Genomic DNA, 21,089 nt, shown 5'->3' with positions numbered 1-21,089 from the left:
AATTTCGTGATGGATCCAGGCAATGAAACAGAGCAGACAGCTATAATCAGAGGAAAGAGCTAGATTGATTTGATTTCACAAACAAATTGAAATGGAACATTTGGTAGGTATGAGCTAACAGTAACTGCAGCACTGATATTATGGATGGATCCATAGCCTGAACAAGAATGCCATCAGCCTTGATTTTCTTTACAGGTACTTTTTGACATCGATGGCCAGCATTTTCATTAGAGAGAGAGAGAGCGTGTGTGTGTGTGTGTGTGTGTGTGTGTGTGTGTGTGTGTGTGTGTGTGTGTGTGTGTGTGTGTGTGCGTGCTGGCTAAAAGAGGCCAGAGCCTTTCTCCTCCACACCAACTGCCACACCCTTTTGTAAATCACTGAGGATTACAATTAGTCAATATCAGCCATTACAGTTGATGGAAATGTTCTTAAATTGGTACTTCTGTTATTACTGGTTCATATATTTTGTTCTACTGATTAATGAAAAAAACGCTCAAAACTACAATTTAAAATGCACTCTTACAAATGTTTCTATATTAAAGAAGAAATAAATGTAAAATAATCAGAAGGTGAATCAAAGAACACATGCAAGTTCCTAATAATGATTGCAGGGGCCCCATGGTTTGAAAACAGCCAGGTGACCAAGGTACACTTAATACACCACTGGCTAGGTGTATTTTCAATACATGTGAGTTTTAATGCATTTTCAATGAATGTGAGCTTCAAGGGAAGTAAAGTTTACTAAGTGCATCTGTTTTGTTTAGCAAATGACTATCGATGTTTGTACTATAAAATTTAACAGTATTAATGGTGCAACAGGTTTCACATTCACCTTTGGTGCAGAAGGCTGTGGCTTCTACTCCCAGACCAAGTAGATGGAGTGCTGACACTGCAGTACAGCATAAGGGGGGGTGCACCCCCAGGTTTGTTGTCGTACAGATGAAATCTTGAACTCAGGCTCCATCTGCCTGAATTGGGGGTAGTTCAGGTGGAGCTAAAAGATGTCACGGCACCTATCAAAAATACAAGGAGAAGTTCCCTGATGCCCTGGCCAAATTTCCCCTAGTAGTATAAATACCACCTTCATTATCTCCTGAAAGAGGTTACTAGGCTAGCAGGACTAACCTGGTCAACAAAGGATAAATAAATTAAAAGTTTTAAATTAAATCCACGACTGTAATCAAAGTAAAGAAGAAAACAGTATGCATGCGGACAGTTCTGAGCAGCGTTTTGGTAACTGGGAGGAGAAAGACAAGTAATGGGACACTGGAATGGCTGTGGCAGGAGCCTGGTCCACTACCCTGTCTAGGGCCCCATTTGACTATGATCTGGCTCGGAAGTGGGCCGTGTGAGAGTGCCACTTCAACATGAGGCAGTTACTGAGGCCTTGAGGCAGACCATTTCAGAATGTTCCTTCCACTGTGATGCAGCTGCAGCACATTTGAAGCAGGCTGCCTGTAAATTTTAATTTGAATATTTGTGGTATTTTCATAATAAGTAATTGATTATTCATATATTTTATTTATATTAATTTATAGGTTCATAGGTGTTTACTAAGCTAACGAACACAAGGGCGTTTTTAAGCCTAGCCATGCATCCCAAATCTCTGACACGTTCTGATACCCTTGATAAGTGTAAGCATGGGCCTGTGAGATCAAACATTTACAAACTAGGGCCTGAGAGATGAACCATTTACAGGTTGCCTGTGTCCATTAGAGACATAGGTGCCAAACCAGGAATGAATTTCTGGTTTCCCATCCAATTGTCCAAGTTGCATTTGAATTAGGTTAGGGAGGAACTCTGCTTCACATGGATGGGGAGCCTGTTCCATAGCCAGGGTAGTCTCTGGGATGCATACCTATCTCTCCAGCAGGTCCTATTTATATCACAACCAAGGTTTAAGTCTTGAGAATGGATAATTCTGGTGCTGTTTGTTTTGTGAATATGCAGGAGGTCCATCAAAGTAGGGTCTGACAATGCCCTGTATTCCAGGCATAGATCTCACCTCAAAAGCCTGTAGGAGACAGAATACAGGGATAGGGCCTTGAGGTGGTCTGCATAGGATATTTTACTTATGCCCTGTATTCTTTTAGTGAGGAACCTCTGTGGATGTTCCAATTGTTGGATATGTCTGCTTAGGTACATACCAAAGAGGGCACTGTACTCAATGATAGGTCTGATAAATGCTGAATACAGTAGAACAATGACTTCCTTGGACTTAGATGCCATACCTGTGTTTATAAGTTGTGCAAGATAGAATGATTTCCTCACCACTGTAGACACATGATGGTCAAAGGCTAGGTTACTATCTATGTGTGTCCCCAAGTCCCTGACTACTGGGTCAACTCTAAGGGGTGTATTGTCAATATGATAGTTACCAGGGATAGATGACTTCCCAAAGGATACTGTTATGCATTTCTTGGCATTTAGTTTTAGTCCATGGCTCTGACACCAGTTGTTTGTCTCTGTCAGCCTGTCCTATTGTACATTTCAATCAATGTGAGATTCAATGACCGCTCCTAATTTGCAGTGATCTGCAAATTTAGCCAGACAGAGACCACTGACATTGGCCCTGACTTCTGAAAAGAAAATGCCAAAAAGGAGTGGTCCAAGCACTGATTCCCTGAGAGACTCCATTTGTGACTGGTATCTTTGTAGAGGTAGACTCCTCAATTCTAACTTCCTTGGTCCTGTCTGTGAGCCAGTTGGCTATCCACCAGATGACATAAGGGTTTTTACCTAACCTCTTGAGTTTGTCAACAATGCCCGAGTTGGGTATTGTGTCAAATGCCTTGGCCAGGTCAAGGTAGGCAGTGTGAATGATTTTACCCTCATCTATTGCTTTGGCTGAATTGTTGGCAGTCACAGAGAAACACGGGGGACTATGTACTTAGATTGGTGGTCTGAAAATTAAACTTGCCAGCTCTTGTTACTAGGTCTAGAATACTTGATTACTAATTTATTTATTCCTTATGTTTTTCTACTCTCAGTCCTTATAAGAATATGCCAACATACAGAAGTAGTTTCTACAATCCAACATGAGCAATAATTCCCAGCAGTGAAGGTGATATTTTATTTATTTATGTGACATTTGTTGACCGGGAATGTCTGACTGAGCTTGCGCCCTTTTTCAGCAGCAGCCCGGGAAGAAAAGCTCTACAAACTATTACATACACCATAAAAATGTTTACAAACAATAAAGTATGCATGAGGTAATATAAACATCCATTATAATGCTTGGATACACAATTGTAACATGAAAGTTTAAAGGTGTTATTTATAAAAAAGGCAATAAAACCAAATGTTAAAGTCTTTCATATATCCCCAATACATAAGGACTTCAATATATAGAGGGGAAGTAATGACAATTAACTCAGAGTTTAAGAAAAGAATACAGAGGTACTGTATATCAAATCTTAGTTCTTACAGACAAAAGCATGTACATCAGTAATCAGAAGCAGAGGGGAAGTTGATAGAGAGAGCAGGTGATAGAAAAAGTATGGCTATGGATAAAAGAAGGAACATTAGAGATTTTTTAAAATTTGTAAATAAGAGAGGAGAGTAGTAGTAGTTAGAACCAAGTGAAATTTGAGAAAGGGGAGCAAGCTAAGTGGGAAAAGAAGGGAGTGGAGGTAAATATGAGTAGTGGAGAAATTGAGTGAAAAAGGTATTAGGAGTTAAGAGTTCTGTAGCGAGAATTACATTCAAATTGAGAAGGGGATGTATGCGAAGAGGGTCAGGTGATTAAGTTCACTTGTGGTTGTGTACAGGAGCAAGTCCAGGTATTTGTAAAGTGGACTTTAGGGCAATTTTAAATGGGAGGTGCTGTGTAATAGATCTGATTGTTAAAGGTAGCTTATTCCAGTGGATAGCGGGAAGATAGCTGTAGAGGGTTTCGCCAATTGATTTTTTAGGTTTATAGATATCAAGGAGGTTTTGTTTGGTGCTTCTAAGTTTTCTGGTTGGGAGGTAGTAATTTAAGATGTTGAAAATGCAGCCCCCCAAACATCTCCAGCGCCCAAGTGAGAACTGCTCTCTCCAAAGCAAAAAACACAGCATCCATGGGACCTGATGGTGTCCCCGGCTGTGTGCTCCACGAACTCAATGAGGAATTAAACCCACAGCTAGGACAGCTGTTTAATCAAAGTCTTACCTCTGGATACGTACCCAGGGAGTGGCGCACTGCAACTGTGGTCCCACTTCACAAAGGCGGTGCCTCCACCGACCCTGGAAATTACCGGCCCATTAGCTTGACAAGCCTTATCTGCAAAGCCATGGAGAGGATCATAATGGACCTCATAAATAAAGACATAGGGAATTTGCAGACTTTGGATCCAACCCAGTTTGGCTTTGTCAAAGGCAGATCATGCCTTTTAAACTTGGTTAACTTCTTCGAAACAGTCACCAAAGCCATTGACGAGGGAAAGGCAGTCCATACAGCCTACCTTGACCTTGCAAAGGCTTTCGACACAATACCCCACTCGGGTATCATTGAAAAACTCATCAGCCTAAATGTTAACCCATACATCACAAGATGGGCTGCAAACTGGCTGAGTGACAGAACCCACAGGGTCAGAGTTGCTGGCGCCATGTCAGACTCAAAACCTGTCACAAGTGGTGTCCCACAGGGCTCAGTCCTGGGCCCACTCTTGTTTGGCATCTACTTTTCCGAAGTACAAGCAAGCACAGGAGGGTTATGGCTGACAAAGTTTGCAGATGACTGCAAACTGGGCGCCATAGTAGAAAACACATCTGACACAGATATCCTCCAGAAGGGTCTCACAGAAACGGATAACTGGTGCCAGAGCCACGGCCTGAAGTTAAATGCCAAAAAATGCATAGTCATACCCTTTGGGAAAAACAAGGTTACCCCTAGCTACCAAATAGGTGGCAATCCACTGAGCACAGAAGAAGTTATCAGGGACCTGGGGACCCAGGTTGATAGTAGTCTGTCATTCGACACCCATGTAGCTAAAGTAGTTAGGAAGACCTTCTACATTGCCCACCTTATCATGAAGGGATTCTCATCTAGATCAAGGGAGGTCATAGTCTCCCTTTACTCATCACTCATCAGACCAATGATTGAGTACAATGCCCCATTCGGGATGTATCTGACCCGACACTTGCAGCAGCTGGAGAGGCCACAAAAGTTCCTCACCAAAAGGATAAAGGGTCTCAAAATCTGTCCTATGCTGCCCGACTGAAAGAACTCCAGCTCTATTCAGTCGCCACGCTTGCTCAGAGGTGACCTTTGCCTAACATACAAGGCCATGTCAAACCCAGATTTGATGAATATGCTTCACCTCAAAAATCTAGATCCATCAGAGCCACAAGGGCGGAGACTTAAACCTCGACACGGCTATTAATAGGACGTGCTGGAGGGATAGATTCATCACCCAAAGACTCCTATGCTGTGGAACAAAATCCCGGTACATGTGAGGCAGAGCACCTCGCTGGCCTTGTTCAAGAGAAATCTTGACCAATGGATGGGAGATCGCAGATATACCCCAGGGATTACCTCAGTGTCACTGCTCGACAGAGGCACAGCAAAATAATGGGTATAGTTCCCCATACTAAAGGGGTGGCGTAAGCCACAAAACGATGGGCTAGGCTTGTAAATGCCCTTGGGCAGATAGCCTAGTATGAACCTATGAACCTATAACAGGATGACATGACTCAATGATTTGTTCTGATTTTTTTGTGCATGTGTCTCCCATAACCCCACTTATTCCCATTTTTACACATGAGCTTGGGGTGTCACATCAACAGTGATCATCATCTTGAGCCAACGTTCACACCACCAGATGGCTAGCCCTGCCGTGGGTGTTCTTGTCATGCCATATACATGCACATCTACTTACACCTACAGCCAATTTAGAGTGTCCAATCCACCTACTGCATGTCTTTGGAATGTAGGAGGAAAAAGGAACACTCAGAGAAAAGCCACACATATGCAGAGAGGATGTACAGACTCCACAGAGAAGTCACCCAGCCAAGAATCAAATCAAGGAACTTCTTGCAGTGAGGAAACAATCTTATCCACTGTGTCACTGTGGAACCCTAACATACCTTCTGTGCATCTGTGATGAACATTTTTATTTACTGGCCTTCTATGCTGCAAAGTTCTTCTTGCTGTGTCAAAATAAGGTGAAGTTAACACCAATAAATGCAGTTTGATTGAAATGCTAAGTATTATTTTATAGGTATATAAGAAGTAGTTATTGATAAATTCAGACATGATATTTAACTAACTGAGCCAATGGTCTGAAGGAATAAGAATTATTTAACTAAACAATATCTCCATTAGAATGCAGTCATTTATTCATTCTCAAAGACCTATTCAGGATAACCCTAGCCAAGCACAGCAAGCAATGATTCTAAAGCAGAAAGCCAATCCTGGATAAAAACAAAGACACACATGCACACACACACAGATATACACAGACATACAGACGCACACACACACACACACACACACACACACACACACACACACACACACACACACACACACACACTTATAGCAAATTTAGTATTGCCAGTGTACCTACCAAAGTATCATTTATTCCATAATATATATAATAATGATCAGGTATCCAATCACAGGTACATAGGATCATTATTTGGCAAGTAATCAAGTGAACCTTAAGATGCCTAGCCATACACACCCTTAAGTAGACACAAAAGTTTGTGCCTCCCTTGTCATCACTTAACAGTGCTCACCTCCCATGTCTAGCATGGCTTTACATATCTGTGGTGTAAATTTGTGTCTACCCATCCAGTCATCAAGACTAGCCTTAAAAGTATCCAAAGAAGTATTCTGTTTGACCCACAGTGGTAAATTATTCCATAGGCTAGGAATATGTTGAGTTAGGAACCTGTCTCTCCTGTGAGTCTTGTCTATTTGTTAATATAGAGTACATCACTTGTGCAGGTGTTAATAGAGATTCATAGATATTCCAAGGCTACTGAGTCTAATGACCATTCATGTAACAAAGTTGTTACATGTTTGAGAGAAGGATATCAGTAAATTCACCCTGGGAGTGAAGCAAAACAAAATTTTAGAATGTTTACATTCATGTCAAGAATACATAACAACTGAGTTATGATCAAAGATAATCACAGTACTCTGTAATACATGGAGCTTTAGCTGCTGTATTAATTATAGGGAAAAAAGACCAAGAGTGCAACGTTCTTGCAGCTTTGAAAGCCATAAAACTCATAATGTTTCCAAACAGACAGCAGCCAAAAGCTATGTAGCCCTCTGATGAACTTATGGCTTTAATAGCTGTTAGACACCTCACTCTGTCACATGTTTTTGCATAATAGCAAATTGTGTAACCTGAAGAAGCATACCAGTGTGTATGCGAAAGCACTCGTTTTTGGAATAAATTATATTTTTATTACATCGTGGTGATTCTTGCTTGGTGTTCCTGAGATAATAGCAAATTGTATAACAGCTTTTAAAGCTGTTTGAGCTAATTGCCAATGTTTTGAGATTGCCATTACTGGCCACTGTTTTGCTATACTATGAAACTAGAGCTTGACAGTGATGAAAGATGTTTAACAGAGCTTTGTTAAGCAACTTTCTTATATTATAGCCATTGGAGGTGCCAGAGTCTTGTTCCCTGCATTTTATAGTTGTTTTTTTTACCCTTCTGTGTTTCTGTCATTATCTTTTACTATTTCCAGTCCAGTTTTGCAGCCTTAAGCCACAAATATTTATATAAGCAATGTAAAGTAAACATGGACATTTAGAAAATGCAGTTTATCGAATATTGACATTTTATTGGGCTCTCATTTATCTGTGAGAAATTTCTCTAGATGTAACATTTCATGATTTTTCCTGCTACTAACATGAACTGGTTCAATGTAGCTTGTGCTAACTAGTAATTGCAGTTGTTTATAATACCCAGTAGCAGCGGATGTTACATAGCTGGATTTGTTAATATCCAGCAAATGCACTCATGTACCTAATGGAGCAAGTCATAACAAAAATGGATCAAATTGAACTTATTTAGCAGTGACCGGTACCTGTAAGTGGTTATTATATAGTAAAATAAAGGGTCTACAAAAAGCGTTCACCTACTATTTATTCACAATACACTTGCTCACTGTTGCTTGCTTTAATTCACAAGTACTCACTCACTCTTCCATAGTTACATAGTTCCCACAGCCCTACCAGAATGCTAATTCTAACCTTAAAACTCCCTTCCTGCACCCTAACCCTAAAACTCCTACCCCTCAAAACTAAAACTTCAACCCCCCCTCCCTCCACCTAAATCTCCCTTCACAATCCCTAACCCTAAAATCTCCCTCCAGCTCCCTAATCCTAAACCTTCCTTCCTTCCCGCTCTCTCCCCAAGGCTGCTTGCCCAAAGTCATATTTGAGTTAAAGGAGCAGCTGCAGCAGCTTACGTGAGCTATGAGGACCTCAACTCCCTCATTTCAAGATAATGGTTTTCGAACGTATGGGACTCAAGCACCTGTGGTGAACCCAAAAGAAAACCATGACTGAAACTCTATAGCAGCGGATTAAACCTTACCTCTCAGCTGTCCCTAATTGGGCATAACTGTCTTGATTTTCCCTCATATTTTGCCCTGCTTCTCATGAAATGTATGATTTTCTGGAGGATTACAGTCAGCCAGTAATGATAGTCAATAACATTTCATACTTTTTATTATTTAGAAATGCATGTTGGTGCAAACCAAAGCCTGTTGTTCTATTAACTTGTTTAAGCAAAATAAAGTAATATGTTAAAAACTGATTCTGGTCTTCTGTTCCCCCACATTATTTTTGGATTTGCCCAGACTTCTTGAACAAAGAATGTGAGAGGGTATCTTTACAGCCTGAATTTCTAGCTTAGTATATAGTGTATGTATACATAAGTGTCACCATTTTATGCAAGCTGTCAGAACAACCATATCAATTGATTACAGATTGCAGTATTATAGACATGTTGATTGTTTTTGCTTCTTTAACACTTTTCACTCTCCCGTTATTTGCTCTTGTCTCAGGGCACATACACTTTTTAACATGAATAGTCGCATTCTATGACTAACAGCATATGTAGCCAATAACGGAAGTATGACATTATAGTAGCAGTACCTATAATCTGCAATTGTGAAGCAGGTTCACTACAGAGGGGTTTACCACAAATCAGCAGACCTCCCAGATGCAACTCAGCCCACTCAGTGTTAAGTGCTATATTAAGAAACTTCTGCTAGAAAAATATCTGGCAGGAAAACCAGTTTAATAGTATGAGGTCGGGGGGGGGGGGGTTATGTAGTTAAGGCATTGTTCCCACCAGGAGTTAACACATGGTCTTTATCTGCAGTAGCCCTGCTGACTGTGAATGTTTGAATTGATGCATTTTCACACAATGGACACAGTCAACGCCTGTGATGACGTCAGAGCTCATCTGCGAAGGGCCACAGAAGGTGACAAGGGTCATGGATTTACAATTTAGCAAAGAATGCTAGTAATTAGCCTTCAAAAACAAACAAACTTAAGTCTGTTTCCATAAACTGCACATTTTACAAAGATTCCATGTAGTAACTGAAAACAATACTAAACCATATCCAATTAAAATGCCCAGAAGCTAATTGCAAAACAGAAGGAAAAAGTAAGCTCACACAGGTTTGCAAAACAGAGCTATTTTTATATATATATGCAAGTGTAATGTGCCTGCATTACAAGCTCCAACAGAAAATATGAAAGAACCCAGGCAGACTTAGGCTACAACTGGATAATGGATTATTATGGCCAGTAGTTAGGCATGGGTTCTGATCCTTTCCCTGGTCTGAATTATTTCATTGAAGCATCCTCTGTTCTGATGTGCTGGGGTATGCAATGTTCTCATGAGCTGAGGTACGCTTTGGTCTCGTGGGCTGGGGTACTATACCCAGAAGCAATAAGATGTGAATCCCCAGAGTTGCAGTCAGGCATACTTTTTAAATTAAATGTTTATAAAAGTGAGGGCTGAAATATCAAAGTCCCATCAGCCTTGTTTTTTCTTTTAATAATGTTTTTAAGTAAGGCATTTTGCAATTAAAAGACTGGAGGTTAGCATTGCTACTTCACTGTGTTTGGTCCTCTGTTGGGTTGCATTTTATGTACAGCCTGTGTGTCCTCCCTTTCTCTGTGTGAGCTTCCTCCACGGCCAAAGATTTCCACATACATCCCAAAGATATGTCAATAGGTAAACCTCCAAATTGCCTTAAAACTGTTTGCATGCATGTGCTCATGTGCCCATAGTCTGCGGACTCATCCAGGATTAATTCTGTGCCTTGTGTCAGTGTATATATGTGCTAACACACCCATAGACTGCGGACTCATACAGGATTAATCATAGGAGGTTACTAGGCTATTGGCCCTAGGGCCTGTATAAGCCTTACAATGTTATACCCCTGGTCCCTTGGAACAAGATATATAGTCTGTGTTTGCATGCGAATCTAAGATCAGCAGTGGCTGCCCCTGTTTAAGAGGACATAGGTGAAACCCCCAGTGTAAATTTACGGTTTTCCATCCAACTGTCCAGGTTACACTTAAATAGGTTCATTGAGGAGCTCTGTTTTACATGAATTGGAAGTTTGTTGCAGGGGCCTTGTGCCAGTGTAGGTACGTGCTCATACACCCATAGTCTGCAGACCCTTCCAGGATTAATTTTGTGCCTTGTGTCATTACTTGATGGGATTAGCTTTAGCTCTTTTTTGACCTTAAGTAATTACAGCGGGTATCAAAAATTAAAATAAAAAAATCATAGTAATATAAATCTGAATGCAAAGTGAAAAACAAGAGTTTTTGAAGCTGAACTGTATCATTCATTATATGCATTAAAAAAAAACTCTTTGTAGTACATAAAAAGCCACAGATAAAGCATAAACAAGACTGAAATTGCCCTGCTACTGCTTATAATGATGGGATAAAAGCCTGTAACAAACCAAACTCTATTCATGACAGAAAACAGCAGAAGCTATGGTAAATATTATATTACCTACACTTGATAATGAAAGAAGAGCAGAAACCATCTTCAAAGCCAAGGGAAAAACTGGGTGTGGGATAAAGTAAGTAACAGCACCTAGGATAGTAGTCTGTATCAGACCACCCAGTGGTATTCTAAGGACCAGTACTATAGGATGAGAACCCCATTAGCTCTTGGAAACTGGTATGGCCGAGTACTGCCCACTCTCTTTTGTATTATTCTTATTTTAAGTAGCATTTTCATTTTAAAATCTTGTTATTTAAACATATTTTTATGATATTTTATTTAAAATAATTCTTCTAACACAAGTATTGTATTATATCAACATAGCCACATGCATGTGTATGTGTCTGTGCGTGTTTGTATTTGTGTACTCGTGTTAATGCTTCATACCACATGCATGTGTATGTGTCTGTGCGTGTTTGTATATGTGTACTCGTGTTAATGCTTCATACCACATGCATGTGTACGTATCTGTGCATGTTTGTATTTGTGTACTCATGTTAATGCTTCATATTTAAGTTGACGCAGTACAAGACAGAATCAGACTCCTGATATTTCTTTCAACACAAACAGCAGTATATGAAAATGAAGTGGCATTCTGGTGACAGCATTAACGTACTATAATAATCGGATAGGAACACACACGTGGGACGACTTCATCTCTTTTCTACTTATGCAGGAGCTAAATACTAACAAGGACACTGTTGTGGCCTTGCTGTCGTGGCAACATCACTCTGTCTGTCTGTTCTGTAAGGACAAACAGTAGCTGTTTAAGTTCAAGGGGGGTCCTGATTTATACAAAAGAGAAATTGAAATTTTGTGGTAGGTCTTTTTCAAAATCAACTGTCTTGAACTCCTGCATCTTTTACTACTTTTTATCAAAGAATCTGCTATAACTGTTATAATTTAAAGTGCAATGCTTACTGACAGACGGAAATGGTGGCATTTTAAAATGTTTCTCAAAAGTACATACTCTTGTTTTTTCAGCAGATCACTCTGTAAAAGTATACACCAAAAGTTCCACCAAGGAACTCTCACTGGCCTGTGGATTTTCTTATATTTTTTTCTATTTTCTGAGCTTGTTATGAATCTTGCCTTAAGACAAAATTGTATAAAACTAAATTGCCTGGCATGATAGAGTCTGAGCCAGGCACTGGGGTTACTAATTTGCAGTACAAATTAAAAAGACAAGATGGCACTGTATATGAAACTATTCTCATTAGAAAAATACACTACGCTGAAAAGTATCACATAATTGAACAAGAAAGCAGACATGTTAAAATAATAAACTAAGTGAAATGTGCTTATCAGTGAAGGCGAGCTCATATTCATGTCATAGAAACAATTACAACTGGTCTCATGATAGTAACCAAGGTATTAGTCTTGGTTGCTGAATTCACTTCTTGAGTTTCACTACTGATATAAATGTATTGGTGCACTTTTCATGATGAGTCTACTGTATCTGCTCAAACCCATCAGCTGTAAACACAGAAATGCTCAGCTATAGCTGACAAACCCTGTAACTCGAGTACTCCATCTTCTAAACAGATATAATGTATTCAGTTAGAGTAATGAAACAGTAGATGAGGTATTTATCAAAAGGACAAGTCTGCCCACATCACCCTTATTTATATATGTTTACTCCAAGGTTCCACTACAGGAAAGAGCAAGCACTAAAGAAATCTCTGGCTTTTTCTTCAGTATGCTGGCTATGTCTTGAGTCAGTAACAACGAAGAAGATTTAAACCCATATACATTTCTACAACAGGTACAGACAAAAAAAATGGAGTCCAGCGCGTTGACACTTGGGCAGGATGTCTGCCTATCAGGCTGCTAATCTGGCACTGAACTAGCTACCTGGTAAGATGAAGGGCCAAACCAAAGGAGAAAAAGGTCACACAGACAAACCATTCAGTAAAAACTGCAAGAAAAAAAACAAGCCAAGCTAGAGATTTCACTGTGTGATACCTTACACTACTTCTAATGGAGTCCTTTATCCATAAAGACGTAAAAAGTAAAACCTAAGGGGCATTCAGAAGCCATTTAGCTGAAATGTTTCATTTTCTTAAGGGGTCGTTTGCATATATATCTCCCATGGGCCTTGATTATAGGAAGAGATATCGCACAGTAAAAACTATAGCTTGGTAAGCTGAAGGGCCGGATGGGGTGGAGAATAAGGCTTGCAAATGGTAACTCAATGAGCTCACACGAGGGTGTGAGATTTACTGCCATTGTACTGGTCTATCACATGATGCTGGAAGCAGCATAGTGTTACACAAGCTCTTATGCATACAGTGAAGGAGTGAACAGGCATCATAGGATATCACGTCATGAGCAGAACTCACATATGTGCATGTTAAACCATTGCATGCTTACCCCTCCAGAGAATAATAGGGCTTATAAAAAAATACTCATCAGTGAATGAGATGGTGCTGTACAGGACAGATCCATCTCCTTTCAGTCCCCACAAAGAATGCTATAAGAATCATCAGGGGAGAAAACTAGTCAGTCTGGAGTGGGAGATGGGAGCTAGAAGACAGACACCACAACAGTTGATAGTCCATTACGAGAACAAAAACATTAAAAAAAATAAACTCATTTTCTAAATTTTATTTTAGTCTATCATGCAGATTCATTAAATATACAAAATCATCTCATAGCAAGCACTATTTTTATTTGCTTATTTCAGACTTGTTTTTTTTTTTTCATCTATCTGTGGTAGCAGTGAAGCATTTGAGTTTTTCTTTGATTATTTGGAAATTATAAATACAAAAAAGTAATAATACAAAAGATGATGGCACTGTTTTGGGGAGATTCAGTGGTCTTTCACATTAACATCTCCTTCCTCCTGTCTGCTATATCCCCCACCCCCACTCTGAACCAAATGCAGGATATGAAGCATTGGGTCATCTAATGTAATTTCCTGACAAAATGTGCTTCCATCCCTTACTTAATGATATTCCATATGGAACTGTCCCTCTCTTCCATGGACAGGAACTATGAATTACATGTATATTATGGACATAGACAGTGGAATATACAATGAGGGATCTACTTTAAAATCACATCATAATTCTGGACTAGAATAGATTAACTCATTGATACTTACACTTATAAAAGGATCCCCTGCAAAAGTTAAAGCATTCATTCATGACGGGATATCAATAGTGTCTCTGAGTGTAACCTATTAAAGCTGTTTGGTTAACTAATACACTTAACAAATTTCAAATGGAGTCTACCAACAGGCATTGCAGGCTGACCTGAGAAATGTTATTCCAGCTTAGTTTCAAAAGTTTTCAGCAGACCTCAGAAAAATGCTGACGTCAATATGATATCATTTTTATAGACTATACTTTGGCTTCACTGAGTTTAGCCGTGGTGGTGCAGCGGTAGCATTGTCGCCTCACAGTAAGAGGTTCTCCTATTCAATTCTCGGCTGGAGCGCCTTCTGTTTGGAGTCTGCATGTCCTCCCCACGGTCGAGTGGCGTTTGAAAGACATGTGTAAATGGACATGCCTCTGTTGAAGGTTGAGCGTCGAGCTGGCATCTCGGCACCGTAAAAAGTCAACTGCCAATCATTAGCGGACCGGAGTTTCGCTGTGGCGACCCCTAACCGGGAAAAGCCGGAAGAAGAACAACAACTTTGGCTTCACTGCATTAACTAAAAGAAAGCTAGCTTTAGGCACTTATACTAAAAGGGATGGACCACATACAATAACCTGCAGTGCAGCAGAACAAAAATAGAACAGCATGACTGCATATACCCAAATCATGCAAAATATCATAGGAACCGTATGCAAATTCCAGTGAAATAAGTTACATTGACTAAGTTTAATATAAATGCGTATGAAGTAAAAGATGTTCCTAATTGTAAGGGTTTTCAGTATTTGCTGACTGTAATCTACCACCTTTTCTAAAAACATGCAGTTTTAGAAGGGATGTTGCAAAATTTTGAAGTAAAATTAGGGATATCCCTAAATTTTGGAGACATTTGGAATGTATGCTCCTGACTAATATAAAGGCCTGGATCCCTTCCATATCTTTTTCTTACGCTTCATGGAAGTAAAGATTAGGCTCCTCCCCTCTGAAGGGAAGACGATGCCCACCCTGCTGTTCATGGAAGTGAGGATTAGGCTCCTCCCCTCTGAAGGGAAGACACTGCCCACTAGGTCATTTGTGCTGTACTGATGGAAGTGATAATGAATGGGCTAACCAGGGGATCTGGATTATATGAGGTAATATGAAGGGTGAGACATAAAAAAAAATACAAAAAAATGTGAATTGTAATGGTTTCCATTTTATATGTTCATTTTTCCAACTTCTCAAAATGTAACATCATCACCTGCTCTACAGCACTAGTTAGTGTGATGTAAGTTAATTAAATAAAAACTGGCATGTAGCTATTTGTTTCAAATCCAAGACTGTAAGATCCAGACATCAAACTCATTACTTGAAAATTCAAGGTCAGGAATTATCCTTATACAAAATATTTTGTGAAGTTTTTTAGTTAAACACTTTGAGCAAATAATGTTAGTAAAAAACTTAACTCCAGTATCAAATGTGAAAGACTGAAACAAAAGTGATTTACGTGAAGGAGAAAAGCCATACTTCCTCCCCCATGGATCTGCTGTCAAAAATAATTGACTACAAGGTTGGCAATTCATGGGGGGGGGTGGATTACTTTTCTGATATTGCAACTTGATTTACAGTAATTGTAAAACAGTAAACTCTGATTTGATAAAAAAATGAATACACACCTTAAAGACAAGCTGGGACCAAAGATAATAAAGAATATTTGTAATGGTCAAGCATAACATCTAGTAGTGAAAAGAGGTGTGCAGAACCCATGAAAATGCACCTCAAATAGTACAGAATATTTTCAGTTCTCACACATACCATCTGGTAGTGAAAAGAGGGGTGCAGAAGCCATGAAGATACACGTCAAATAATACAAAATATTTGCAATTCTCACACATGCCATCTAGTAGTAAAAAGAGGGGAGCAGAAGCCATGAAGCTATACCTCTTAAAGATAACAAAGGATCAACCATAAAACAGAAAATTGACAGTTGTCTCACTTGACATCTAGTGGTGAAAAGAGGAAAACAAAAGCCACTAAAGTTACTGTACCATCCATTCTGCCAAACACATCTTCTGGTGAGCTGTATTAATTATTACCAACCCCTTCTTTCCACCATGCAAACAGTGACTGCAGTGGGCCCAATCAGTACTCACTATTCCATGATGAGAGTGATGTCATTCTTGTACTCAAACGCATCATACAGCTGGATCAGGTTTGGGTGGTTTAATTGATTCATTGTTTGCACCTCATGCAACACAAGCTCCTGTTGTAAAAAAAAGATAAAAAAATAATTGACATGATGAAAGATGTAGGGAATTTTGGAAGGAAGCAAACATCTGGTATGTCTGTTGCACTATCAGACACTTCTATTGCATCAATGTGAAAAATGCATACAGCAGTTTTCAGCAACACTGCGCACCCCCTGCCAAAAATTTATTTGAAAGTTACATTTTTAATTAGTTATTTAATCTATTCAAAAACATGTAGAGAAAAAATGATATAGTTAAATTCAGAAGTGGTACGCTAATACTGGGAAAGGCTGAAACAAGGTCATTGATATCCTACAATGTTTTCCAGAAGAGACTCAGTCAGGAGACTAACAGCATAGTTTGCTTGTAAGACATAAGTTCACAATAAACTTTAAAGTACAAACTCTTCTGAAGACAACTGCAAAGTTTTAGAAAGTTTTGAGAAGATGAATAAACAAACTAAAGGATGGATTCATAAATGCCTCTGCTAAGCATACACTCTGCTAAGTGTACACTATTCTAAGTGAATAGACAACACAAGCATACCTCCCACATTCTTCCTCCCAATTTTAGTTTTCCTACTGTCTTGCAACCTTAAATACTGAGGGGGATTCACAAAGTTACCACAATGTGATGACTACATCTACACTTACTGTAATCTTCTGAGCGAATAATCAGCATATAAAATGTGGTAGGGATGTTCATGAATACAGATCATGTACACTCAGTTTAGGCGTTCATGATTCTGGCCTTAAGTTTTAAAAGCAGTATGTTCTGAAATTATTTCAAGTACAGAGCAAATTCATAATCACCCAGAGAATGTAATAAACATTTTTTTTGATATTACTGAAGCTAATTTAAATGTTTTCATCTCCAGTGGCACAGACTGTCATTCTGATTATCAGCAAGAATTTGAGATATGGTTGTAAACAAGTCCTAATAATGTAGGCAAAAACTTTTTTCTATATTGACCACTGTATCCTGCATAATATCATTTCTTAAGCCTGATCATCACAAGACATAATGTGGTTTTGTTCAGCTCAGGCAGATTTGATAGCCAGGCACATGGAACATATTTCACTTTGTGGTTATTTGGCTTAGTAATCCGTTAGTCAGTCAACCCACAAAATATAAACACGCGTACACGATATCCTAGAAATGATCTAAAAAATATGTTTCAGAATCTTTATACTACAGCTCATTCCAGAATGACCCTGAGATTCTACCAACTCATTCCAGTCAAGCAAAGGAACATTTTATATATTGATGCTAAAAAATCATGGCAGAAATATACTGTGGCATATTGTATATTTTGAGATATTACTGACCAACTGTCAATGAAATTGTTGCGTGAACCTGTGCTTTGCAGATGACCTTTGTAGAAATGATCTCCAGCAGAACTCATCTTGGAGCTTACCAGCGATGTTTTTTAGGAAATGAATAACGACTGTGCCTCTGATTTTCCATCTTGTGAACTAACTGTCTCATGATAGCAATGAGACAGTAAAGCGGGAGAAGGGACAACAATGTGCATTTCCAAAATGCAGAACTGACTCTCACATTTGACAGCAATTTATGGGGGGTGGGTTGATATAATGGGTATGATGTTTACCTCTCACACACACACACACACACACACACACACACACACTCGGTCCAAGGTTTGATTCTCACCTTTGAGGAAAGGTTAGCTAGACTTAAAATGGCCTACAAGGGTAGCTAGCCTAGTGCTGACCTATGTAGCCACCAGTTTTATACAGAAGCCAATTTAAATTCTTTAAGTATACAGCTAAGAAAAAAAAATACCATCAATGAATCTGTGCTGTTTCCATGAATCCTGACCTTTATATTTATTTCTAGTGCTGTCACATGGAAATTATTTGGTGCTGCATAAGTAGATGTCTGCTCCATTTTCCTAATCGATATAGAAATAAAGAAAAAGAAGGTAAGACATGCAGGCCTGAGTGCTGCAGGTCTTCTATCATGTACAGTGCAACAATGCATCCATTTTTAGCTGGACTTCCTCTGTCTCTCCTCTCCCAAATCTTCATAAAACTGCTTTTTTTTTTTTTGCTTTCCTGCACATGTGACCAAACAACTGTAACCTGTGTAACCTGTTCTCCATGACTTTCTTTGCAGCTGGAACTACATTGGCATCAGGTCTGATGTCCTCACAGAGGTGCAGCCAGAACATTCTGTTTTGAACTCATAAGCTTTTACTGCCTACTCCCCAAACCATCTTCCATTATAAAAAAAAAAGCTATATCTCTCAAAAGCAAGCTATTCATTCTATAAGATATATTGTTTTTAGATTAGCAGTCCCCTATAAATGCAAGCTGTGTACCTTTTATTGGCGACATTAATTTTAGACAGTTGCCACCATAGTAATGCCTCAGAAAACCCTAACATTTTGAAGTGATGATCAGAAAAGTATACTCAACAGACTCAAAAATATGCCTGGCTACACTCTTGTGTCCTCACACACAGAATACACTAACTATATATATATATATATATATATATATATATATATATATATATATATGTGTGTGTGTGTGTGTGTGTGTGTGTGTGCAATGTGCCTTTGTGCATTCTGAACAGTCACTTTCCAAAATCTCATACAGTTTCTCCCATGCCTTTTTATTGGCCATTGTGACTTCTCTATTTGTATTTTTGTCAGCCAGACAGTATTCCTTCTGAACCTGGACCATATTTTCTAACTCCTGGTTCTTCCTACACTTCTTTCTTTTTATAACTTTTTGGACTTTTGCACTCCTTATATACCTTATCTCCACACCTGGTTTGGCTGCATATCTGTTCCATCGTCTTCACACATGCTGTTCTGAGACACTGCCATTCTTCTTCAGCTCCACATATGTCAGCTTCTTTCCGAGGTGCTAGAGCCCTGAGTATTTCCTTAAACTCTTGTGCTTTGTCTAATGAACTAACAGAATTTCGGCCTAGCCTCTGTTGACTTCAGACCATACTCTGGGTGATGCTCACAGATGATTTTGGTCATCAGTGCTCTATTCTGGAACTAACCATTTCACTGGGTATGGTTTCCCTTCTCTTACTACAAGGAATGTTGAAAACTCTTGCATATGATAGTGTAGATGTCTATATTGGCAAACCAGGGGCTGAAAAATTAGGCAAGTAATGGGTAACCCCATACTGCCTATTTAGAACATCAGCTTTCTCTTAGCCTTGTTCTTTAAGATTTTGTATCACTACCATAAGTTACTTTACCTGACTAGACAATCACAGCAGTGCCTTCAGAAATTGTTGTAAACAATTTTCCCTTAGATAATTGCATACATCATGTACTACATATAACATGGCAAGTATTTTTCCTCGTAGGCAAACACAATTGCAATACTTAGAAGCACCAAGCACTGTATACAACCTGAATACAATGTGATGGTGAAGACAGAATCAAGCAACTGCCATAACAATACAGCTGCATCCTGCTTATACCCTTCTGCTATCCATTCTGCTTATACCCTCCCACGATCTGTTCTGCTTATACCCTTCTGCTATCCATTCTGCTTATGTCCTTCTGCTATCCATTCTGCTTATACCCTCCTGCTATCCATTCTGCTTATACCCTCCCACCATCCATTCCTCTTATACACTTCCGCTATCCTGCATTCATATGCTTGTGGCAATATTCTACTAAGGATTTCACAATACAGCTTAATCCCAGATGTTCTCAGTTTTGTTTGAGACTTAGACTTTAACTACCTATAGGACTGCATTGTGAAAGTTAACAGAAAAGCAATGGTAGCACAAACTACATGGCAACTAGTAGAGAGAGAATGTTTTGGAGAAGCCACAACTAGTTAGCACTTTAGTATTTCTTTTTATGCTCTGAATGCTCTTTCCTTCAAAGTCTTTGTAAGTCTGTATACATTTACTGTAAGCACAAGGTGAGTTTTGTTTTTTTTCTATTTTTGTAACTCTTCATGTACCTCATCACCTCCTGTTAGTCTCCCTACATTCTATCTCCTGTTCCTTCTGTCCCTCTTTTTAATGCTTAGCACTCAGTCTTACTTACATGCAGTCTTTTCCTCAGTGTCTGTTTCTACTGTTTTACTTCTCTCAAGTCTCTCTCCCAAAAATGGGTCTATATTATAATCTCGAAGGTTTAAAACTTCAAATTACTAAAGATCGAACTTTAGTGATCAAAGTCTTAAACCATCAAAACCAAAAAAAAAAAATAATAAATTAAAAATAAATAAATAGTGCATAGGCAGGGGGACAAGCCCCCCTGCACCCTCCACATCCCCCTACTTAAATATACCAACTCCGAGAATGCACTATATTGAAGTAAACGGAAATCTCCCCCTACTGAGATTTTCCATTTAATCGTTTGATGTGGGCTTTTGGTATTCTCATGTCGACAATATCGTATTCAATATTGTCAGACTTTGAGATTTTAATATAGACCCCCCCCCAAGGTCAACTGGCAATCTTCCACTTTGCTCATAGGTTTACATGTGCATGCTATGTCTGAGAGAGTGTGTGTGTGTGTGTGTGTGTGTGTGTGTGTGTGTGTGTGTGTGTGTGTGTGTGTGTGTGTGTGTGTCTGTGCATGTGTGCATGTATGTGTCTGTGTGTCTGTGCATGTGTGCATGTGTGCATGTCACAGTAGACAGGCATCCTATGCAGGATTAGCATCTCTGCTTTGCACCACCTGAGTGCTGGAATATGTTTTGGCTCCCTACATCCACAAACTGGATTAACCAGATAATCAGAATATGAATGAAAGAAT

The 21,089-nt window shown here is 39.2% G+C and overlaps 1 protein-coding gene across 4 annotated transcripts in view; it reads right to left on the bottom strand.

The window, feature by feature from the left end:
* MYLK2 (myosin light chain kinase 2) overlaps positions 1-21,089 on the bottom strand; it is a 688,091-nt gene that overhangs the window by 91,588 nt on the left and 575,414 nt on the right. For all 4 annotated transcript variants that reach the window (XM_044090332.1, XM_044090333.1, XM_044090334.1 and 1 more), the window contains one exon: positions 16,223-16,332. In XM_044090332.1, coding sequence (XP_043946267.1) covers positions 16,223-16,332 — 110 coding nt within the window. The remainder of the gene's footprint in view (positions 1-16,222; positions 16,333-21,089) is intronic.

Source organism: Protopterus annectens, chromosome 12.part0, assembly GCF_019279795.1.
Source record: "Protopterus annectens isolate FY-2018-M chromosome 12.part0, PAN1.0, whole genome shotgun sequence".
NCBI classification, from domain to species: Eukaryota; Metazoa; Chordata; order Ceratodontiformes; family Protopteridae; genus Protopterus; species Protopterus annectens.
Note: the sequence above shows the minus strand (reverse complement) of the source record. Positions and strands in the feature narration are given on the sequence as shown.